Source organism: Danio rerio, chromosome 7, assembly GCF_052040795.2.
Source record: "Danio rerio strain M-AB ecotype USA chromosome 7, GRCz13ab, whole genome shotgun sequence".
Lineage (NCBI taxonomy): Eukaryota > Metazoa > Chordata > Actinopteri > Cypriniformes > Danionidae > Danio > Danio rerio.
Genome location: NC_141027.1, coordinates 33,120,323 through 33,144,094, shown reverse-complemented (window position 1 = coordinate 33,144,094; position 23,772 = coordinate 33,120,323). Strand labels below are relative to the sequence as shown.

At 37.6% G+C, this 23,772-nt stretch overlaps 1 protein-coding gene across 8 annotated transcripts in view; it reads right to left on the bottom strand.

Moving 5' to 3' along the window:
* The window catches only part of kcnc1a (potassium voltage-gated channel, Shaw-related subfamily, member 1a), a 61,473-nt gene extending 37,701 nt beyond the window's left edge, over positions 1 to 23,772 (bottom strand). For 7 of the 8 annotated variants that reach the window (XR_015494855.1, XR_015494856.1, XM_087259678.1 and 4 more), the window contains exon 1: positions 22,381 to 23,772. Coding sequence is in view for 6 of the 8 variants with exons in the window: in XM_087259678.1 (XP_087115804.1) it covers positions 22,381 to 22,950 (570 nt within the window). In the remaining 2 variants the exon portion in view is untranslated. 8 annotated transcript variants of the gene reach the window in all.

The window sequence follows — 23,772 nt, the reverse complement described above, 5'->3', positions numbered from 1 at the left end:
AGTTGATCAGATTCAGGAGACTTCTAATACTATCACAATATTATATTCTTATTTGAAACAAGAAATCACCTGTTTTAGTGAAAATTGCAACCAAAATATAATATGTGAGCCTTAAACACAAATGCATAATACATTCCAAAAAATATACTCATGCAAAAAGAGACTGGTTGTGTGGTTTAGGGTCACACATAAAAATTTTATTTAACTCTGAAAACTGCAAATGCAGCGCACTTGCTCTGGGAAGATGTTCAAGTACAGGACAGCTGTCAGAGATTGTAGGATAATGGGGTCTAAAGAAAGTGTCCCAAGAAAACAGTTTGAACCCAACAATGTATACACATCTTTAAGAAAAGTGAGTACCTGAAAATGATAACAGAATGTTCAGCTTGAGTCAAACTAGGGATAAAATCCCAAATGCAGTTCCACCTGGAGCAGAAATCCACAACAAAACCAGAACTCCTTGGATTTGGGTGCCCCAGTTTGAGCATCTAATACCCAATTCTCTTGGCCCACGGTATCAAGGCTATTCACAGTTGCTGGGTCTCCAGAGCCACTGGCCTGCAGCTTTTTAAAAGGGTGTCCTGCTCTACTTACTGCTCATAGACAGAACTGGGGGAGATGGAGGGGGAGACAGAAATAAAGGGTGTCCTAAAAATTCAGAAGATTGGGAATGCAGGGTCTCTACACTAGCGGTCATAAGCATGATATTTTTAAAAGATGTCTTTTCTTTTTCCCAGGGATGTTTTTTTTGAGCAAAAATACAATAAAGGAGTAACATATTTTAGTTTTTAATATATTTTATAATGTCATTTATTCTTGTGATGCAAGGATGAATTTTCAGCTTCCGTACTCCAGTCCAAAATGTTTTTAAAAATCCTTTGGAAAAATATTTTCTGCTTTAGATTTTTGTGGAAACCGATATACAGTCTACTTATTAAATAATTTTGTAACATAAATTTCAAAATAACATAAGCATTTAAATGAAATCAAATATTTATTCAGTTGTCACTTTGTTTTATTGTCGCTTTGATTTGTGCACTTGCAGATTAAAATAATATTTTTTGAGTGCTACTTTTGATAATACATCATAGGTTCCACTAAAATATTAAGCTCCACAACTTTTTTAAACACTGATAATAATCATAAATGTTTCTTGAGTAACAAATTGACTATTTTTGAAGGATTGTTCAACACTGAATCAGAAATAAATTACATTCTAAAATATATTAAAATACAAAACAAAATAAAAATAAAATATAAAGAATAGTTCACATTATCACTTGTTAATATTTTATTTGGTTCAAATTAGTGTTGGGCGATGTCCACCAATTTGCCATCGTACGATGCCTTATGTGTAACATCGCGATGGACGATGGCATCATTGTCGTAGGCAGTGATGAATTAATTATTTATGAATAATTAATTAATTCATAATAAATTAATTATTTGTAGCCTACCATTTCCACTACCTGGCCCGCATGGTCTTTCTTTTACCCATAACCAAATCATAAATAAATAAAGATAAGTTGCACACAAATTACCACCTGTCGCTCACTTTTTTTTGCAGGACCCTGGCATGAATAGGCAATGTGATCTGTATCGTTATAATGGCGTCAACAAACTTGGTTGGTTAAAAAGGTGCACAAGCAACAGGAAAAAAACAATAGGAACTTAATAAGTACAATTGTGAAAACGAAAGATTGAAGCAGTGTACTGACGCTGTGACACGTTACCTGATAGATTCAAAAGACCAAAAAGTCGTTAGAGACAAGATTATTTAAATATCACGTTTAGCAACTATAGAGAGACGTGATCCAGCAGTAGATCCATGATAAACTGTGTGACGTCCACTCTGGAGTTTTTGCTCAAAACACCCGCTGCTTGCTGGAGCTCTGACGCGCACATGCGCTGCAGTGGTGGATTTATCCATGGGCAAATTGGGCGATCACCTATCTTGCCGGGGGCAGCACAGGGAGACAAAAAAAAAGTTCCCCAGTAAAAGCTTTGAGATAAGATTTACACTCTGCAAGTGTATAGAGCGATTATCCAAGAATAAAGACGTTAGGGGCTATTCAAATTTGGCGTCTTTTGCACACACAAGTTAGTTATTCTTTATGTGCAACTAAAACAATGCTGGTAAAAACAAATTGACGCATGTGTGCAGAAAGCCATTCCAGCGCGCCTCACACATGCTGATCCTGATCTCTGTTTGTTCACATGCTGATATGTGTCGACATGCAAGCTGACAAAATAAAAGTTTATAATGATGATGATATTGTAACTAAGCATAGCTATGAAGCAGAAAGAAGGAATAATTAGTCTGGTTAGTAACTAAGACATCATAATATTAATTCTCTGCCATGAGTTGGGTCTAAAACAACAGATAATTCTATAAAACATATATTTTCTGTATTCTATTGAACTGTCATAATTAATATTCATACAAAAGTCTTAGAATATTACCCCAGTTGTATCTTTACATTGTTTTTCAGTTACATTGAGGATTGATTTCTGTTATTTTTGTTTTAATAATAGTTGTTTAACAACAATAATAATAAACAAATTGTTATATTTATTGATATATATATATATATATATATATATATATATATATATATATATATATATATATATATATATATATATATATATATATATATATATATATATATATATATATTTTGGGGTATGGGGGAAGGGAAATGTTTGGGGTGGTTTTGCCCAGGGTGCCGTTTAAACTAGAACCACCAGTGGTGGTGGGTGGTCACGTGATGTGCGTTTTTTAGCTGTATAGTGTGGACGGAGATCTGTTCAGAAATGCTAGGTTAAATGCCATTGTGGACGTGGATCGTTTTTGTTCTAAAATGAAATTTTATTAGATGTATTAGTGTAAACATGCCTAAGTGTGTATTTTTCGCAAGCGGGTTGCTGCTACAATAGGGCAGGGTGGAGGATCGCGATGCCATAGTGATGTCTATCAGCCATCGGTGATGGACGAGGGCATTGTTTATCGACCCAACCCTAGATCAAATCAATGCAGACTTGATGAGCAGAAGGGCTCCCGAACTAGCATGAAGCATACATTAAAACATATGTTGTCTTACTGCTCTTATTTTTGTAATGGTTATATTTTGGTCATAGATGTGATAATCAGTACCATCTTCTGTCTCACTTTCAGGGGAACGTGCTGGAGGTTTGCCAGGGCTCTCTGTCAAGGTGCTCCACCCCATCTCTCTCCGGTAATTAAGGGGGTCTGGGCTCTGCTCTGCTGCTGCAGTCTAATTAATGTTAATTACTGTAGGCTTCCTCAGGGGCTGACTTCTCTTCTGCATTTATATAGCAAGATTCTGTGCAAAGGATCAGCTGCCAGTTGGGATGGGAGGAGGGTAAGGCGTCTCACAACTGGTAGGTCTGTTTTTATCACTTTAACTTTGACCATTAATCAGTTCAAGGTTGCCAGTATTTAAAGGGAATGATTTACTCACCCTTGACTTTTTCAAACCAGTTTGAATTAGAAGAAGATATTTTAAAGAATGTTGTAAACCTGTAACCATTGGCTTTTATAGTATTTGTTTTTCCTGCTAGAGGTCTATGATGATAGGTTTTTAGCTTTCTTCAGAATATCCTCTTTTGTGTTCAACAGAAAAAAAGAAATGAAAATAATGGCAGAATTTACATTTTTGGTTGAGCTATCCTTTAAATCCGATATCTTTTAATAAGAGGTGTGCCCAAATCGCATACTTATGTACTTTTCTATGCCATTTTGTTTGATTGTGCGCAAGTAGTGCAATCACACTGAAAACTCTACAAATAGTAAGTGCACTTTAATTACGCGGATGATGCACTCATTTAACCGGTAAAGTGAAGTGTGGAATGTTGGACACTTCATGCACTCAACGGCCGCTGCTTTGCTTACGTAGAGGAAGGGGCGGAGCTATCCAAGCGCACATGTTGGGTTACTTTATTTATTTTGGATTGTGAAAGCAAAATTCTTCTACGAGAGTGATTATAGCGCCTCCTGATAGTGAATGTGGTTATACTCATGTCAGGTAATATTTGGTAGTTTGGTCATTTATTTTACTAACCAGGCAACTGTCATAACATCATCAGGGAAATGGTATGAATTTCCTCTTAGTAAAAGATTTTACGGTTCCATTTGGGATGACACTACATACTTGTACTATGCTGTTGGGTGTGTACGTGCAGAAGTACATAGTGCATAGTGTATAGTGTGCAGTGTGCCATTTGGGATGCAGCTACTATCTCCAAAAAGAAGAACCTCTGAGATGCACAGTTTAACACTGAAATGAGCAAAGCAAGTTAACATGCCTCACCGTGGGTGAAAGAGAGGAGAATAAATAGGAAAAGAAAAGATAAGGAAAAGAAATAGCCAAAAGGCAGATAGAAAAGTGTTCTATTAAATAAAAATGAATTACGAGACTTGGAAACCTCTTCCTGCCCTGTTTCAATTTTTCATGCTGACTTATATTACATAAAAATACACATATTACATAAATCCACTTGTGTGTATGTACAGAAAATGCTCTGTTACTGTCTATCCCCCAGTGTCTTATTCTGTCTCCAAATATTCCAGCAATTATCCACCTCATTTTTCAAAGCAAGCAATATCCGGGTGATATGCAAGAACTAATATGTGGAGGAATAAAATAAAAAATGTGGTAAACTGTACAACTCTCTGCAAGAAAACAAGTAGTTTATGACTCTGATATTAAAATTTCAGTGCATCATCATTCGGTGTAACGGACTGTTTTTGCTCTGGTAAAATAACTGCAAGTGAAGTGGCACTAAATGCCACTAGAGTTCAACTTAAAGCATTCAAATCGAAAATTCGATCACTATTTACTCACACTCATGTTGTTCCAAAACATTCTGCTAGTGAATTTTTAGTCACCTGAACTCTCAAGTGAAGTCAAATTTAGCTTTATTGTCATTCAGCTACATGTGTGGACAAACAATGGAATGAAATGTCATATATCTCGCAGGACTACAGTGCTACATACAGTAAATAAACAATTATAAATATGAACAGAGCACTGGAGGTAATCGCTACTTTAAACCTTTACATAGCTAAAATACCAGAGCGATAATCTAACTATGCTAACTATGCATATACTATGGATACGTAAACTATACACATCGCATGAGGCAGACTATACAAGCGCTTTTACAGAAGACAGAACAATATTGTTGAAGATATTTTGCAAAAGAGGTATTTAACATAGAAGAAAATAAGTAGCACAAAATGATTTGTGGCACATTCACAAGTAAATATAGTTTTTTTTATTGAGTCCTTGTAAGATGGAGTTTAATTAAACTGCCCGGTGCATTTAGAGAGATGAGTGTTTTTACAGGTGGTTTGTCAAGCCCACTCTCCTGTGTGAGGCACACTCAGAAATGCAACCCAGGCTCATTCTGAAAATGTAGTCCTGTGGACGTTTCTGGAGACTGCAAATTATGTAGCCAGAGGTACGTATGGCTGCATTTTATTTTTTTAAGGCTTTCCCGCCACAACCAGTTTGTCCAGTTAGCTTGTCATGTATGTCCTCGGCCTTGATCTTGATGACGATCAGGTTCGAGTCCGGGGAAGAGTGGTCCCAGAAATCAGGTAAGACAAAAACAGAATCTAAAAAATAAAGTGAAGCTTTTCTTTTTCTGGACGGCTTTTGTAAATTGTTGGTTGGGTTTAGGGAAGTAAGCAGGTGAATCGGTAAAATTGGTTGGGTTAAGCAAGGAGGAGGGTGGGTCGGACGATTGGCCGGTCACCCAGTCAATTATTCAGTCAGTAAGACGGATAATCGGTTAACAGCAGCCCCTGTTGGGTTTACGCCAGAACAGCGCGGGCGCGAACGGCACTCGCGAGAGACATTTGAGATATGAAAAAGCGCACACAGCGGCCTCTCGTGAATTCATGAAAACAAAAACTGCAAAAATACATACCTCCCGGGACGTATTTTGCAGACTCCAGAAATGTCCACGGGACTATGTTTTCAGAAGGAGCCTGGGTTGCAGAATTGCGTGATGTTTTGAGGTTTTTGTGTGGTGTGAAGAGGTAGTGCTGTCGCCTCACAGCAAGAAGGTCGCTGGTTCGAATCCTCGGCTCAGTTGGCGTTTCTGTGTGGAGTTTGCGTGGGTTTCCTCCGAGTGCTCCGGTTTCCCCCACAGTCCAAAGACATGCGGTACAGGTGAATTGGGTAGGCTAAATTGTCCGTAGTGTCTGAGTGTGTGTGTGTGTGTGTGGATGTTTCCCAGAGATGGGTTGCGGCTGGAAGGGCATCCGCTGCGTAAAAACTTGCTGGATAAGTTGGCGGTTCATTCCGCTGTGGCGACCCCGGATTAATAAAGGGACTAAGCCGACAAGAAAATTAATAATTGAATGTGGTGTGAAGAATAGAAAAGGGGATCCTGGTTTGGGAGCTGGGATTGTGGATAAAATTTCAGATTAGGGTAAGATGATTGAAATTGCTTGTAGAGAGAAACTGTTGAGTATTCTAGCTGATTAGACTCTAATGGACTCTATTTCAGGTTTGATTAATATTATCTTCATTTTTGTTGATTACGAAGTATGGTCACATCCATTTTTTTGTTAAAAATAAGTTAGACGGACACATACTGATATTACGATCATTCCAACATAATGTTTTTAAGGAGTTTTTGCCCTTGAAGTCCACTGGAAGTAGAGATATTTAGTTTAAGCTGACCTGCTGGGTTTAAAAGCTGGACCAGATGTCAATTTAACCTCTATGTAGGGAAATCACAAAAGCTTTTCAATGGACTCAGCATAAAGAGAGCAAATCACACACAGTGGGACCTGTTATATACCTGACCATGCCTATACAACTTCTGAAAGACCCACAGTCTGCAAACAAGCACCCAGCAGATCACACTCAACCTGATCAAATAAACCCTTTTTAAAATAGCAGATGGTGTACATGACTTGTAATATGATGACAAAGCAATACAAAACCTTGTGTGCACTATTGTGCAAATTATTATGGGAATTTAAGTTGAAAAAACAGTGTAAATCAATCCGATTTGTTTATCCTTCTGTAAAATGCATGTAAATATTACTGTCCATTATTTTAGTTAACAGAGACCTGTTAAATTAGAAATAACCATTTTAATAAATTTGTTTCATTATCTTTTACACCATATACTTTTAAGAGGAATGATTTACTGTTCAAAAGTGTCGTAAATGTCAAACATTTTCTTTTGATAAAAATACATTAAAGCAATTGCACATTAAAATAGTATTAACAGTTTAAATAACCACTTTTAATATATTTTAAAAATGTATTTTTATTATATGCACTGTAAAAAATCCTGGTTGTCTTAAATTTTTAAGCTGAATCAAATTAACCTTTTGAGCTCGTTTAACTTCTATTATGTTAAACTGACTTAAAACATCTCGCGTAACTTAAAAGTTAAGTTAGAACTTGATTAACTTTTTTAACAAGTTACAATAAACTAAAAATATATGCTGACATGACTGATTGATTTTATACAATTATTTTATACATTTTTATACATATAATTTTTTACAATGTAACATATGCATTTCTTGCAGGTCTTTAGTGTCACATTATCTTACAAAAACAATTTTAATATGCAGATTTAATTATCAATTTAGAAATCTTTTATATTTTTTGCATTGGGTATTTATTTTTGACGAATATTTATTGATTTAATTGAATTAGTATTGTCTAAGCAATAGTATAATATTGAAAACAGAAACATTATAATTGTCTTTATTGTAATTTTTGGTAAGATTGTTAAAAATGTATTTTAAAAAAACAACAACATAATTTTAAGCTTACTTATTTTTATTCTGTACCCTTTGTGCCTGTTTTACTTTTACCAAATATGTCCACTGAATCTATACAGCCTTTTCCATGCTTCTCAAATGATGACTCACAGACCATATCAAGCATGTCAGTCATTTTTAATGTCCTTTCAGTTGACTTCAAATCAATTTTGCACTGCCCGATACGTCCTAGAGGTCAAAGGTGAATTCAATAGTATTAAGTGGTCATCAATAAGTGGTCCTCTCTCCGGATCCAGATCCGGCCAAGCCTGTTTAAGTCTCTTTTGGCCAGAGTTCAACAGCATTAGTTTACTCAGTCATGATGGGAAACACTGGGTGCTTCTAAATTCTTATTTTGCATCATTGTCTTTGCAATTTAGCTTCACCCATGCAGGATGAGAGGGAAGGATGCAAGAAATAGATGAGGACAGAGAAATTCAATCAAGTGTAATTATATATACTCGTTTCCTTTAGTGTTCTTTAAAAGTGTCGATGTTTAATTAATACTGTTCACCACTGAATTTGCTTGCAGAAGCGCTTTGGGTGTATGGCCATAAACGATAAATGCTCTATATAAATCCATATTACTTACTTGCTTACTTACTTACTTAATAAACTACACGTTGTTCAACTCAACTCCATTGTCCAGCAGCAGGGGCCTCGCTAGACACAAAAATCACCAGTGCCCCAGTAATCCCAGAATAAAGACGTTATTCTCTATGTGCAACCAATCCAACGCTGATGAAAGCAATGTAGTTTAATCAGAAAGCAAACTGAGCATGTGCACAGAAAACATACATGCCCGCACCCCTCACGCAACACTTCTGCTTGACGCTGACACGCTGCTCTTTCTTCCGATCCGGTGAACATGCATGCCGAAAAAATAGCCACACTGCTCATGCAACGCCCCTGTCCAGCACCCTTGTGTTACAGTTACATGATAAAAAATGTCAGTTTATAAATATCAGTTTTCTGTATTTTGTTTATTTTACCCCATTTTATTTATGCTATTGAATTGCTTTATGGGAGCTTGCTCTTTCTTCCAACATCTTTTAACCTTCAAAAGTTGAAAAAAGTGGCTTTTGTTAACACTTTAATAGTTTAAAGTGATATTTTGTCTAGGCCGGTATTGTATATTATGCTACAAAATCTTTGTAATAAACTGCCAGTACATTGTCTGTAATTTTACGAACTTATTCCTATATAATTTCTCATACATTATATTATATCAAACTACTAAAATGTTAATAAAAATCACTTAGTTAAACTGTAGAGTTACATTTTTAACACCAAAAGTTGACAGAGCAGAGAACAAGATCCCATAATAAAACTCACAACTGTCAAAATAAACAGAAAACACTGGTGAATCACAAATTATGGAAACCGTAAATTAACAGATATTTTTACAGTGTACATCAAAATAACTATTAAAACGATCCACATTTACAATAACGTTATTCTTAATATTCACTTAATATAACAGCTGTGTGCAAGGTGCATGACGGAACTTGTAGTCCATATGCACTTGCAGTTCTTAAGCAAACTGCGTGTTTACCAACCATCTGCAGATGCTAGACGGCTGGTGATCATAACAAGGATATTGAGAAGCACTCATTATGTTTGCTGTCAAACATGGAAAAGACTGTACCCAAAGGTGCAGGAGGGAAGTAGAATTAGGCGTCTTATGAAGCTACATGGCAGAGTGAATGCAAATATTTATTAGAAGCTACTTCAGCAACATGTTGTTCCTTCTCTGGATTCATCAACCAATCAGCCAGCAATTTACATGCAGGACCATGAACCCCATCGCACAGTATAATAGGTAATGCAGTTCCCTGAAGCTGAAGACATTGAAATAATGAAGTGGCCAGCCTTGAATCTTAGTGACTAGTGATGTCCTGTGGCTGCAGATATGCTGAAGTCATTGAAAGAAAGAGCCTCTACACGTCCTACTCATTTTGACTGTTGTTATCTCCAGAAATGTTAGCTGCAATTTTTGCTGTGCTGTAACATAATCAATTTCAATGAGACTTGCAAAAACAAGGCATCTAAGAGCATGTTTTGTCCTTAATTAGGCTATTGCATGAACTGCCAAGGGGCAAGTAGGACAGTCCTGTGGTGGCATGAGTGATTTTGTGTGGGGAAGTGGGACGGTCTGTGTTTGTGAGAGTAATGGGAACAGCGGGTGAGCAGCTCAGGTTGGAGGGAGTCTGCTGAGGTGAAGGTGATAATGTGTGAATCCTCCTCCCTCTCTGCAGGTATAAGAGTCAGAGCATGAGAGATCATGTGATGGTGCTGAGAATACAAACTCATCACAGCTAGGGCAAAGACGAAGGCTGCGAAAGACACAAGGATTAATCTTGGGGCATACTCACACTAGGTACAGTTGCATTGAACCATGCCGAAGTGCGGTTGTCCTCCCTCCCCTCTGCCCTGACGGCGTGCACTCACACTGCATTTTGCCTTCCGAACCTGAGCATGCTTGCATGATAAATGACTTTTCACTGTGCTGAGCAAGAGCACTTCTCTTCTGTTAAACTGAATAGTGTTTTAGTTTTATCGTTTTAGTCGTTTGAGATGCAGTGACACAACTTTTGACGCTCAGAAAAGTTCATGCAAGTCCTCGTACTGGATGTATTAGGAAGTTTCCTGAAGGTGCAGCTGTCGTGCAGCGAGGGGTTTAAATCTTTAATAAACTATGTCAGTTTGTGTTCATTGAAAAGTAAGAATGATTCATAAATCTATATGAAACAGTCTTTTAAATGTGACGTCGCGTCTGTGGCACACCTCTTGCAACCAGGTCAGGGCCAGCCAACTTATTCAGAGCAATTACACTTGTCAAAGGAACCCTGTAACGTGCCTGAGCACATTTCGGATAGCATAGTTTGAGTGCACTTTTACACTATAATTTTGACCTCTCAAGCTCTTCCACTGCAGAATAGGCCTATTTCACAAAAAAGCCAGTCAAGAAGGGAATCATTGTTTCCTGTCGCCCAGCTGCCACTACAATCACCATTCATTATAATAGACTGTCACGGTTTACTTTCCTATCAGTCAATATTTGTCTGATTTTTTATCTAACTTTGCTTTAGAGAAAACAATAGCAAGCTATTATGTTTACTATTATTAATAATACACCTTTATATGTTTATAATACATATTTTTACATATAGTCTACATCTATATGCTATTGTGTTAGAAAACAGTGTCAAAAGTCACATTTAGAAGATATAAACCTGTTATAAACATCTACAGCTTGCAGTTTGCCATTTCCACCTAAAAGGATCAACTTTTTGTTTTTCAAGTCACCTCGAGATTTCTCAATCAAATGCTCTCTAGTATCAGACATGCCCCATCCCTTCAAGACACTTCTCAATTGCTTTTAGTTTGATTCGCTTGAGCTCAACCACTCTCTCTGGCAGAGCTATGATAGAAAACTAAACGCTAATGGCTATTTTTAAATAGAGGAAGATCTACTCTGTCCCACCCTATCTTTATATTTCAGTAAAGATTACCTCAAACATTGGATAAAAAATGCACATTTCAAAGCACTTCATGAGACCTTTATATATTTAATACAGTATAAGTGTTTTTTATTCACATGGGTTTATAAATTTATTAAAAATTTAATTTAATATGATTCACTTTTTTCAGTTTTTTTTATTACAAAACGATAATGTAAAATTAATTAAAGAATATCTAAATTTAGATTTTGTTAATTTTGTTAACTTATGTGTTATTATTTTGTAGGAAAATTCTGCCTTTAACTTATGAAGATTTTGACTAAATAAGACAACATTAAGATTCTGAATTAGTTTATTAAACTCAATTCAACAGTTAGACAATCTATTTTAAGTCATCAAGTGTTTCATCTCAAAACTCAATCAAGAACCAGTAAATACATAAAGGCCACATTTACACCTGAAGTGCATGTGAAATCAAATGTACAATGTTTATATTGCTAAAGCAGATTGTTATTCTTTAGGTAACCTTCAAACAAAGTGTGACCATGTTCTTTTGTGCTGGAGTGTGCGTCCTTCTAAGTTGACGTCAGCTTGACGGCTTCAGCCACAACATTCTTAACCACGCCCCATTACTGTTCATTTGGTATGAGGGAATGATGCACAAAAAAAGGCCCCACCCCGTACTCAATATTCAATCAACATACTGAAATAAAAGTCTCAGCAACTACTGGTTTACACAGTGTTTAAAATATGCTTTTATTAATATGATTACAAATGGACCAGACCAAATACATGTTGCATTTTGCATTAAAAACAGGTTTAAAATGTCCTGCTATTCGATATTTTCAAAAATAGCCAAAAACACGATTCGACACGATTTCTTTCATATAGACATGCATATAGAGGATCTATATCTATATAGAAGATTATGTAGTTCAGGGGTCACCAGTCTTGTTCCTGGAGGTCCGGTGCCCTGCAGGGTTTAGCTCCAACTTGCATCAACACACCTGCCTAGGTTGTTCAAGTATACTTAGGAAGAACTTGATTAGCTTGTTAAGGTGTATTTGATTAGGGCTGGAGCTAAAATCTGCAGGACACCGGACCTCTAGAAACAAGTTTGGTGATCCCTGATGTAGTTTAACCTGCCCTAATAGACCATCTATTCTTTGACAACTGACGTTCTTGCACATTACAAACAGTTTGCAGTTTGCTGAACCACCGTATTCACATCTGATGTAAACTTTATTGTCTGAAATCATATGTTTAGTTTGAAGATGAAAAGAATTTGATTTAAAAATATCAAATGCACAATCTTCTCTTACCTGTCCTGATTTTAACACAAGCCCACCGTGTTGGCTAAAGCAAACTGTGGTTCTCTGTATGATTTTCAATAGTCTTCTTTTGCCTTCATCTGTAAGTTGTCTGTGCAATTAGTAACTTTTTGCTTTAGCAGCTAATTCAAATGAAATCATACATTCTTATTCGTACAACTTAGTACAATTTGCTTATCCTCCAATGATAGTTGGGTGCCATTCCTCCTTTTAAAAATCATGCATTTCTGTAGAACTGAACTTGTAAGAATTTGTATAAATTATACTGACAAAATGTAGAATAGTTTCCTAATGAGATCAGGCTGAAAGTGTACAGACATATTTAGCAATTTTAGATTGATACATCAGTAAAAGGCCTTCTAGACACAAGCCATAAGCCCTCCTCTCAAAGAAATCAGGAACGTAGCCAAAAAATGATTAAAGTATTGGATTAAACAGGTGTAAATCTGCTTGTAATCCAATTTTAATACTCTGTGTACAGTAAACGAAGCCTGACACAAATTTTTGTGCTTGAATATTACAGAATTTATCGCAATTCACATTAAAAAGATCATTAACATAAATCTAAGCATTATTAATTGGTTTTAAAAGATTGTTGATAAAGGTTACGATGCACTTTTCATCCTATTGACTTCTATTGTTATGCACACAAATGCAAGCCCATGCAAATTGAACAGCATTTAAGAAGCCCCCTTGGAGCATGAAGTGAAAACATAATCCGCTGTTCACTGAAATCTCAAGATCTAAAACTCCACCAGGGATCAGAACAAAATCGAGACAGATGTTATAAAGTGACAATAGCATTGTTTTTTTTTTTCCAAGTGTGTGGCAAGATAACTAGATAAATCCCTAGCAGCTACTATTCTCTGTTACACATTGCTCAGTCTTCCATTGGGAGAGCCTGAGAGGAATTCTGGGAGACATGCCATTTCCTCTTCCAGGAATGAACCAGCAGGTGCATTCACATATCGACCAGTGCATTAATTACCAACACTTTTCCTGTTGTTGTACAGGGCAGGGCCCACTGGAGCATGTAATGGCCTAGATGACCTCCTGGGAGAACGGGACATTTACAAGAATATCACATAGCACAACTGGGAAAACACATGAGTATAGGTCATATTTTACACCAGTTGTCTTTATTATTTGTGTAATATACGGTTGAAGTTAGAATTATTCGCCCCCCTGAATTATTAGCCCCCTGCATTTCTAAGCATAATAGTATTAATAACTCATTTCTAATAACTGATTTATTTAATCTTTGCCATGATGACAGTAAATAATATTTGACTAGATATTTTTCAAGACACTTCTATACAGCTTAAAGAGACAAATAGCCCCTTTCACACAGTGATACCGGTAAATATCCGGAAAATTTCCGGAACGACTTTACCGGTATATTCAAAAAAGCGCTGTTCACACAGGCGAGGACGTTACGGAAATTTTCCGGAAAAGAGCATTCACACATCCATTCCAAAATACCGGTAAATTCTGACATCATTAACCACAAGAGAGCTTTAAACGGCTGCGCTTGTATTTGTAAACATTTGACTAAATTACAAACTCTGTGGATGATCAATATTGTGAACAACTTTCGCAAGATCACTTTCGCATGTCGAGATATTCAAAATATGTGGGTGTACAGGCGCTCACAGGCTGTTTCATGGGCACACGCAAAGCTTGAAGGTAAACAAACAACGGCTTATCATAAGCATCTCATCGATGATTGTTTACACAGTTGGCATTAAGAAGAACATATAAACGTGATCTGACTAACTTCTAGCAGCTGAATGTGTCTGGAAAAATATTCAAAGGCTTTTATTCTCACAAACCGCGCGGACGTAAATGCGTCTGACTGTTGTGATTGGCTAAAGCAGACGTCTCACGTCAGCACGTTCTAGACGTGCACGCGCTTATTACGGCTATCTTCCATCTGCATTCACACAGCGCAGCATTCCGGCAAATTGCCGGTAATGTTACAACTTCTCTTTCCGGAAAATAGCCAGAACGAATTTACCGGTATTTTCAAAAAGGACCTGTTCACACATACAACCTTTCCGGAAAATTGGCGGCAATTTTCCGGAAAGGTCCGTATGTGTGAAAGGGGCTATTTAAAGGCTTAACTAGGTTAATCAGGTTAACTAGTCAGGCTAGGGTAATTAGGCAAGTTACTGTATATCGATGGTTTGTTCTGTAGACTATCGAGAAAAACATATAGCTTAAAGTAGCTAATAATTTTGACCCTAAAATGGTTTTTAAAAAATTAAAAATTGCTTTTATTCTAGCTGACATAAAACAAATAAGACTTTCTACAGAAGAAAAAATATTATCAGACATACTGTGAAAGTTTCCTTGCTCTGTTGTAGTTTGTCGAAGGTTTGTGTTTTTAAAGGTTTGTTGTCTGTTTGGTTTGTCATTATTACGCCCTATTCACACGGGGCTTCAGCGTCAACGCTTGACAGAGGGCGTGTCTGAAGTTGGAGCTGAAACGATCGTCATAGAAGCGTCAGCCAATGAAATTCAGTCAGCAATAGGCTACTGTCTGAGCTGGTGTATTTGCATACAGCGATCTGATTGGCTGACGCTTCCGTCCGCGCTTGAAAAGTTGAGCTGGTCCCAACTTCTGCAGCGAGGAACGCTTCTGAAGCGGCGCCGACGGATCCACAATGCAGTTCGGCAACGCCTGACGTCACCCATTCAAAGTGAATGGGAAGCGTTGACGCTGACGCCCCGTGTGAATAGGGCGTAAGTCTTTAGGCAAACCTTTGGGAATTCATAACAGCTCTCATTTTCTCTAATGTGCCTCACAACTTCTTTCCAAAGTTTTTATATTATTATTATATTATTATTATTATAATATTTATATTATATTATTATTATTTATATTAATGTATTAGGATAAATGATCGTGCTATATATACAATATTTGTCATGCTAAATTAGGGATTATATGAAATATTTGGTGGCCAGACCTGTCGTTTTTACAAAGCAGTCCCAGATTTAAGGTCTGTTTTTAGAAAAAAATTGTTGTCCCATATTAGGCTTTTCCTAAGAAGTCCTTATATCTAAACCCAAACGCTTACTTAATGCGGTTGCCATTTTTAAAAAAATGAAAGTGAGGCTGCGGTGGGAAGAAACCCGGAAGTATAGGATCAGCACTGTAAACATTGCAACAACATGCTGTGGACTACAAACCTCCAGCTGTTGCCATGATTTCAAAGAACAGATATATGGTCAGTTGGCATTTCTGTGTGGATTTTGCATGTTCTCCCCGTGTTCGTGTGGGTTTCCTCCAGGTTCTTGGGTAAGCTAAACTGTCCGTAGTGTATGTGTGTGAATGAGCATGTATAGATGTTTCCCAGTGATGGTGGGTTGCAGCTGGAAGGGCATCCACTGTGTAAAACATGCTGGATAAATTGGCAGTTCATTCTGCTGTGGCGTCCGCTGGTTAATAAAGAGACTAAGCCGAAAAGAAAATAAATGAATGAACGAACACATTTGGGACAGATATAAATGTAGACATTTCTGTGTTAACAGTCCATTCTGTTCTCCTCTAAATCTGCCCACTCTAGAAATAGAAAATAATAAACTACTGTAACTGACAGATGAGCAAACATATACACAGCCAAATCATCATCCGAAATCCTCAGGAGAAGTTTGCCACGTTTCCTGGCATCTCACGAGGAAAACCAGCTTTCATCAGTTTCATTAGAGCTCCGACAACCGTTGCCATGACAACTTATTCCCAAGACATACACAGTAAAAAGCAGCATCTCGCCTGCCAAGGACATGAAAATATCAGGTGCCTTTGGGAACCCGCGTAAACATCTGCCAGATGACAACAGGATAGCAACTCTCTCTTTCACTCTCTTGCTCCGTCTTTGTTTCTCAATCTCATGCTCCCACACACGTGTAGTAACAATAAACATAAAGAATGTCTGAGGCATGTGCATTGTGTGCCGGGTAAAGCCTGCAGTTCATTCAGATGTATGACTCATTTTTTGTTATTAATTCAGATGTGCTGAATAGCTGATTCACCGATCGTTGAAAATGCTAAGGCTGACTTGCTGAGAAATGAGTCTGCATTTCACAAACACACATGCATCACATATTATATCAGAAAATGACATTATCTACATAGCCCGCCAGGCATGGTGTAGATAGATTTTGGTAGCCAGACTGAAAAGGCAATAGCCCTGGGACTTTGGGCTAACAGATTTTGCGAGCCCCACATATAGTAATATTATTATGTGGCATATTGTAAAGGTATTTTGGTGTGTTTCATGCAAATAACATATATTTGTGTGTGTGATGGAAGTCTGTCATTTTGGAATAACCTATAAAAATGTTTTGCTGATATTTTAACTGAGAAATGCACTCCTGCTGCAAAATGCACCTCCTCATTGACTTTCATTAACATTCTTAGTTTGCATACAAAAAAAAAAATCAAAGACCATATTGATTCAAATGTACAATTATTATTATTTTGATGGATATAGCAAAGACAAGAGCTGAATCGTATTTTAAAATGCACTAGGCTTACAAATAAATGTAATGTATTGACTGTAGTGTAGAGCAGCGGTTCCCAAACTTTTCAGCTCACAACCTCCAAAATGACAATGCTACTGACTCGCGACCCCCAATATCCTCTGAAGTGGTTATAAATACAGAAACCTTGCATGCAATGGCGCACACACGCACCAATAGACCCAAGTCTATTCTTTGTTTAATTTTCTTTTTTTGTATGTCAGAGCTGTAAATGGGCCAGAAAGTTTAACCTGGTGTTATAAAATCAATATGCTGCATCTGAGGCTACTGTTGTGTTTTTAATATAATGCAATTACCCCAGGGCTCGCAATTCAATAGAACTATGAGCTACTATAGTAACTGTATAGTAATTATAAACGACAATTTTTTCTCTTCAGTAGGTTATGGATAAAATATGGTAATTCTTATGGTATAATAAAAAGAAATAGATTTTTGGAAATCACCAGGCGACCCCCCTTCATTGTCAGGCTACCCCTCGGGGGGTCCCGACCCTCACTTTGAGAACCACTGGTGTAGAGGCTGAATGAGTAGAGAAGTATGTAGAGTCTAAATGAGGTGTTTTGGTGGGGTTTAAACAGACATTTAGTCTACATGGAACACACAAAATTGTTGTTGCTGTTTTAAACTAAACCACACATTAAACAATTCACTAAATCTCTTCTGTATTGTATTTAAAGTCAATTTATTTATTTATTTATTTAATTATTTATTTATCTTCTATAAGGGAACTCACTCTCACTCACTCTCATTAGTGTCATAAATCTATTATTATTATTATTATTATTATTAATTTATTATTTTTTTTAATTAAATTCAGTTAATAGATGCACATTTTAGAGGGGGTGCATTTTATGTTGGAGGTGTGCCTCCCGGCACATCACCAGCAAAGTTGAACATGGAAGCAGCTTGAAGTGAAAAGCATGAGTGTGTCTGCTGTCTTTTTTATATGTTATGGAAATATCAGATCGGGTTTCGGTATCAACAGAAACAAAAACAAAAAAAGGCTCAGACTCAGACTTGAGGGCAAAAAAAAAAAACATCCCTAATTTTAACTATTAAAATCCTCTTTTTGCTACAGCCCACTATGTTTCGAGTAAATTATAGATAGTGTAGATACTCTATGTAAACAGTCAGCAAAAGTAAATTAAACTGATTAAGGGTTCACTAATAATGTAATAATTTTACTGGGAAAACGGGGTACAATGATGTGACATTATTCTTCTCACTGTTCAACCATCAAACTTCAAAATCAAACTAGTAAGGCTTAGTAACTAGTAAGTCAGCAGAGCATCAATTACCTCAAAGGCATAAATGATTATTATGCATTAATGTTGACATGCTTAATGGAAAAATCTATAATATATTAATAATGTGATAACTTTATAATATGACAAAAAACATATTATGTTGATCACAGGCTTTCTGTTTTTAACAGGAGCACTGACTAATATTTCAAAATGATTTCTCTTGTTTTGAGCAATAAATGTATTTCTAAGCTTACGAATATTCCAGTAAACACCCACTGTGTTCAGGCTTTAGAAGTAAAAAAAAAACAAAGGTCAATTAAAGTGCCATGTGAAAAACTGGGAAATAGACAACTCAGGCTCATTACGATTACGTACACCTATATACATTTATGGAGAGCGCCAAATATGTCCCAGGAGGTAAGTTATTTTGCAGTTTTTGTTTTCACATATCCAACAGAGGTGTACACTTTTTGAGATCTCAAACTTCTCTAGCAAGTGCCAATAGAAAGTTCAATAGGAGTCTATTATTTTATGTTTTGCTCTGACTGACTGCAGAAATGGATGATATAATATCTCAGCTAAATACTCAAAATTTAACATTTAATCAAAAAGTGAATAAATAATTGACGACCACTGCAGGAGCTTGCAGACAGAATGGGATAGATTACTTGATCATTTCAAAGTATTTAAAGCCATTTCAAGACTTTCTTGACACGTAGAGGTAAGACCCGTGTGCAAATCCTGTGTGCGTGTGTGTTTGTGAGTGAGCGAGAGAAAGAGAAAGAAAGCGTATCCGCCGTGGTGCTGTGTCGCTTGTTATAGGCTGTCTGTAGCATCCACCTTGGTCTTGGAGGCATACTGAATTGATATGTTCTTCCTTGAGCTAATATGTCCCTGCTATGTGTGTAGCAGGAATGCTGATATATGAAACACAATTGGTTGGCAAATATATTGGGTGCAAATATGTAACAATCCTCACCATACCGAAAAGGAACGGTCCGAAAAGGAACGGTGTCATAGCGCCCCGTATCGTTTATTTTAAAGATGAAATTCAGCCATGCGTACTTCTGGCTACAAAATTTACCATCTCCAGAAATGTATATAGGGCTAAATTTACAGAATGAGCCTGTGTAGAAAATATATGAGTGATTGAAGAAAATGAATAAAAAACAGAAGAGCAGACCACAACTGATGTCTACATCTGCTCTCTTTTAAACAACACTGAAATACGAAAAAGAAGGAAAATAATCAGGAGGAACAGAACACATTTCTGTGATACCAATTTTACATGAAAACACCAAGCGTCAGTATTTTCCTATAATGTACAACAACAAGGCGTGACGGAAAACGTACAGCACACTAACAAATGATTGGTTACAAAAAGTGTATTATTTTGTTATCTTTTTCGGTCAGTTTGAATGGAAGTTCCTTAAACTGAAAGTTCCACCCATAATTCAAAAGCACACACGGTTGACTTTATCAGAAAAGAAAATGGATTTTCTTCAAAACAAAAAAAATGTTCTCCCTTGATAGTAATGGCATTCCTGAGCCTACTTAGCTTTAAGCAGTTCCAAGCTGTCCAATCGCAGAATAAGTTCATTTGATTCATTGATTCCTGACATAAATCTACTTCTAACTGTACATTGACATTCCTTGACTCATTCGTCAGCGTTCAGTAGCCTAGGGTGTAATACCCTGATCTTGGCAGTGGTCCTGGTCCATTTTACTCCTATTAAACAAGCATAAAACAAACAGGGCAATCTAACAATTGGCCGAACCAGACTGGCCTTGTAATTGGCACACAGAACAAATAAATTTCTCCTGACCACATAAGGATGACACTTTTACACAAAGCAACTGCAGTCATAACAGGCATACATTTGATCCATTTTTGCTTTCCCAAGGAGTCGAAACCCTTTGGCACTGCTGCTCTACAGAATACAGCATTTACTGTATGGTTAATGTCCACTGTAAAAGTGTGACAGGACCAAAAATAATGTCCTGCACAATACATCTCTGTTGCTGTCACTCAGCCCTCTTGATCACAATGACATTTTGGTCTTGTGCGTCTTGTCCCAAAGCATCATGGACACATAAATAAAGAAAAACCTTTGCTTCATGATGTATTCTCTTTAATGTTTTCCCGGAGTGATTAATTTGTGCACGAGCGTGCCTGGGGCTCTGAAGGGAGCTCACGGTGCGTGGCACAGCAGTACTGCAGTCAGAGGAGCCGTCGATCAATGCTACATGCAAGACGCCTGCAATGACTGCACATGTTTCCCTCTGGGGAACCCAATTTATTGCAAAAAACACAGGGAAATGCAAGGAATAGTATTCAATCAGACACACCATCAAATAGATAACCAGTAACTTATTGTTCAGTAGCTACTAACCATTGAGATCAGCTTTCAGTCTGATAGCAGGTTGATTAGGAATGTGACATCAAAAAGCACAATCATGGGTTAAATAATGATGTAAAAAGGACCTTTTTAAAAAAGATAAATACTTTAAAACAATCTTACAGTCTTTTACATTTTTGGAATTGTATAGTGTATAACCATCAAGTTAAACATTTTATAATACTTCTCAGCACAATGAATAGCACAATGCATAGCATTTTGGGTTTGTCCATTTAAGTCAAGAAGCATATCTTCATTGGGTCATGTAAAAGGGGTTTTAGGAAGCATTCACAGTTTTATGTTGTGGTCCCTTTTTAACTTAGGTGTCATTGGTTAATGTATCTTCAAAAACTTGACTTGGTAAAATATTATCATTTTATTGGTGGATTAAAAAAAGCTTGTTTGTTGCTAGTGAGGAGGGATACAGTTAGTGACTGGTTTAATGGTAAAGTGTCTTTATTTTGGCAGTTAACAGTGTAATAACACGTGTAACTAGAAATTAGTTACGTCTGTAAAATGCCCGCAACCAGGGGGTGTTCATGTGTTTCGAAAGACACACCTCTTACTGACAAATGTCCAGAATTTGTCCCATACTTAGCTCATTTGTCTTATTTTGACCGCTATGCCATAATAAATTACATAAAATACCTATGAAAATATCCCATCGAAGAAGGCTTTAAAACCAAGTGGAATCCTGTGTCAGCTGTTGCTTCGTTGTGAAATACAGCATCCCAAATTTAGACTGGGGAAAGTTGAATTTGCCAGCCAGTTTGTTATTTGCCTAATAAATGACAAAAGGCTACAGTTTTTAATTTTAAACTTACCAGATTCCTATTTTTTTCTAATGATATATATAATGTGATAAATTTGTATTTAAAAAATAAGTATTGTTTTCATATTTCTTTATTCTAAATCTTTAGAAAATGTTTTTGGTACATCATTTGTGGTTATGATGAACAAGCTAATCCAGCAAAAAATAGTGCTGAAAATGCCATTACAATGCAGTATTTAAAACGTATAATTAAATAGAAAATGAGGCGAATAACTGCAAGAAGGTCCACTTTTTGAGAAAAAAAGAACCACCCCTTTTTACCAGGCTAACTACAGGCCTGGTAACTACATGCATGCATTTTAGATTTATATATTTTTACATTTACATATTAAAACAAGAGTGCAACATAAATGCACGTATCTATACATTAATTTAATTGTTATTTGATGTCAATATGAAGTTGGTCCTTTAGTCTCCATGCAGGTGACTTTTCCACAATTCTCCGTTGTACACAATGACTTGAAGGGCTGAAGATTTTCAAATATTAATTATAATTTTGTATGGAAATGATAGAACATTACATCACACCATAATAAAAATATATATCTTCCCTGCAATAAAGTCAGCCAGCATTTGTTCGTTTTAAAACGTGCTAAAGAATTTTGATGGATCTTTCTTGTGTATTGCTTCGGTTGAGGCTATTCATACTCAGTGCAACATGTGCGTGGATGTTTTACAAACAATAAATATCAGATCTAAACACAGGGCTGCCACTGCAAAACGTGTTCATCACTCACCCTTGCATATTTGGAGGAATAGGGATCTTCAAAGAGCGCCCAAACACGACGCTGCCAGCGTTGCCAAAAGCCTGCACCTTTAGTGTCAGGTGAGTCCCCGACGGCCAGGCGTTTGGTCATCTCCAGCTCCTCGTCTCCATCCCCTGGATCACCCAAAGCTTCCGTGTCCATGTCATCATTGCCCATTTCAACTGGCCCTCCACCGAAACTGTCCAGCGCCTCTTCGGCCTCCCGGTGCTGCCGGTACGTCATCCAGCAGCAGGGCTCCACATCTGTCTCATCGATGCCCCAAAAGGCCAGCTCTTCCTCGTAAAGAGGGCCACAGACATCAGCGGGGCAGTGCAACTTTCCAGTCCTGTAATAATTGAGAATGTGTGCAAAAACTCCCGGGTGGCGGTCAAAGAAAAACTCGTCGATCTGCGCGTCATAATCAAAGTGACTGTGGGCATCAGGCTCGGCGAGCCAGGCTAAACGAGTGCCGGGCAGAGTGCGCAAGGTGCTGCGGTAGGTCTGGTGTCGAATCCCTCCCACGTTAATCACAACACGGTCTTTCTCGTCGCCCTGGCCCATCTCGTCGCTTAGGCATGTCTCGAGCCCGGGCCAGGCATTATAACGCTGAGAGACCCGGAGGAGACATGTGCGCAAATGTTAAGCCACGAAAAAATGAGGGCGAACTGAAGAAACGCAGAAAAAACAATTGCGCAAAGGCAACTCAGCAGCAGAAAATGGGTGCATGAGCGCTTGATGTTCTTGGCAGGTGTGTGAGGGACTGCTTCCAAAACCAAAAGCGTTAAACAATCCAAACGCATGCAGTGGTTGTCAAAAATATTGCGTCGCGCCCCATGAGGTCCCGAGAAGGTGCGAGGCTGATGGCTTGTGGTGCACCGCTGGTGGCAGGATAATGTGTGTGTGGTTCTGAACGGACAGCTCCACTGCGCGCGCTTTCCCTCCTCTCTCCAAAACGACACACATGCACTCGCCCGATTCCCAGTAGACGCCTCCTCAAATCCGACAAATTGGGGGAGATCGAGGCTACACCGCAGCCGTCACATTTTAAGCGATTTTTTCCATTTGACATCAGTCGTTTTCTTCAATGCTCGTCCAGATGCTGCCCATCAGAAGCCGTGTGTTGACAGACATTACATCTAGAAAATCTTTTCCCTCAGGATGTGTAGCTGCACTCGTACAGAAGAGACGCCAGCTTTGAAGTGGAATAGGAGGGGTCCTTTAAACACCTTCTTTTGTTTTCTCGGTGTCCAGCTTTGGCGAGGTCCTCCGCTGTTTGTTCGGAAGTGACTGAACGTGTCTTCTTTATTTCCACCATATGGTTATTTTCAGTCTCCTTTTCCGCGCGTGTCTCTCGATGAGAGTGAAGCGAAGCTCGTCATTTCT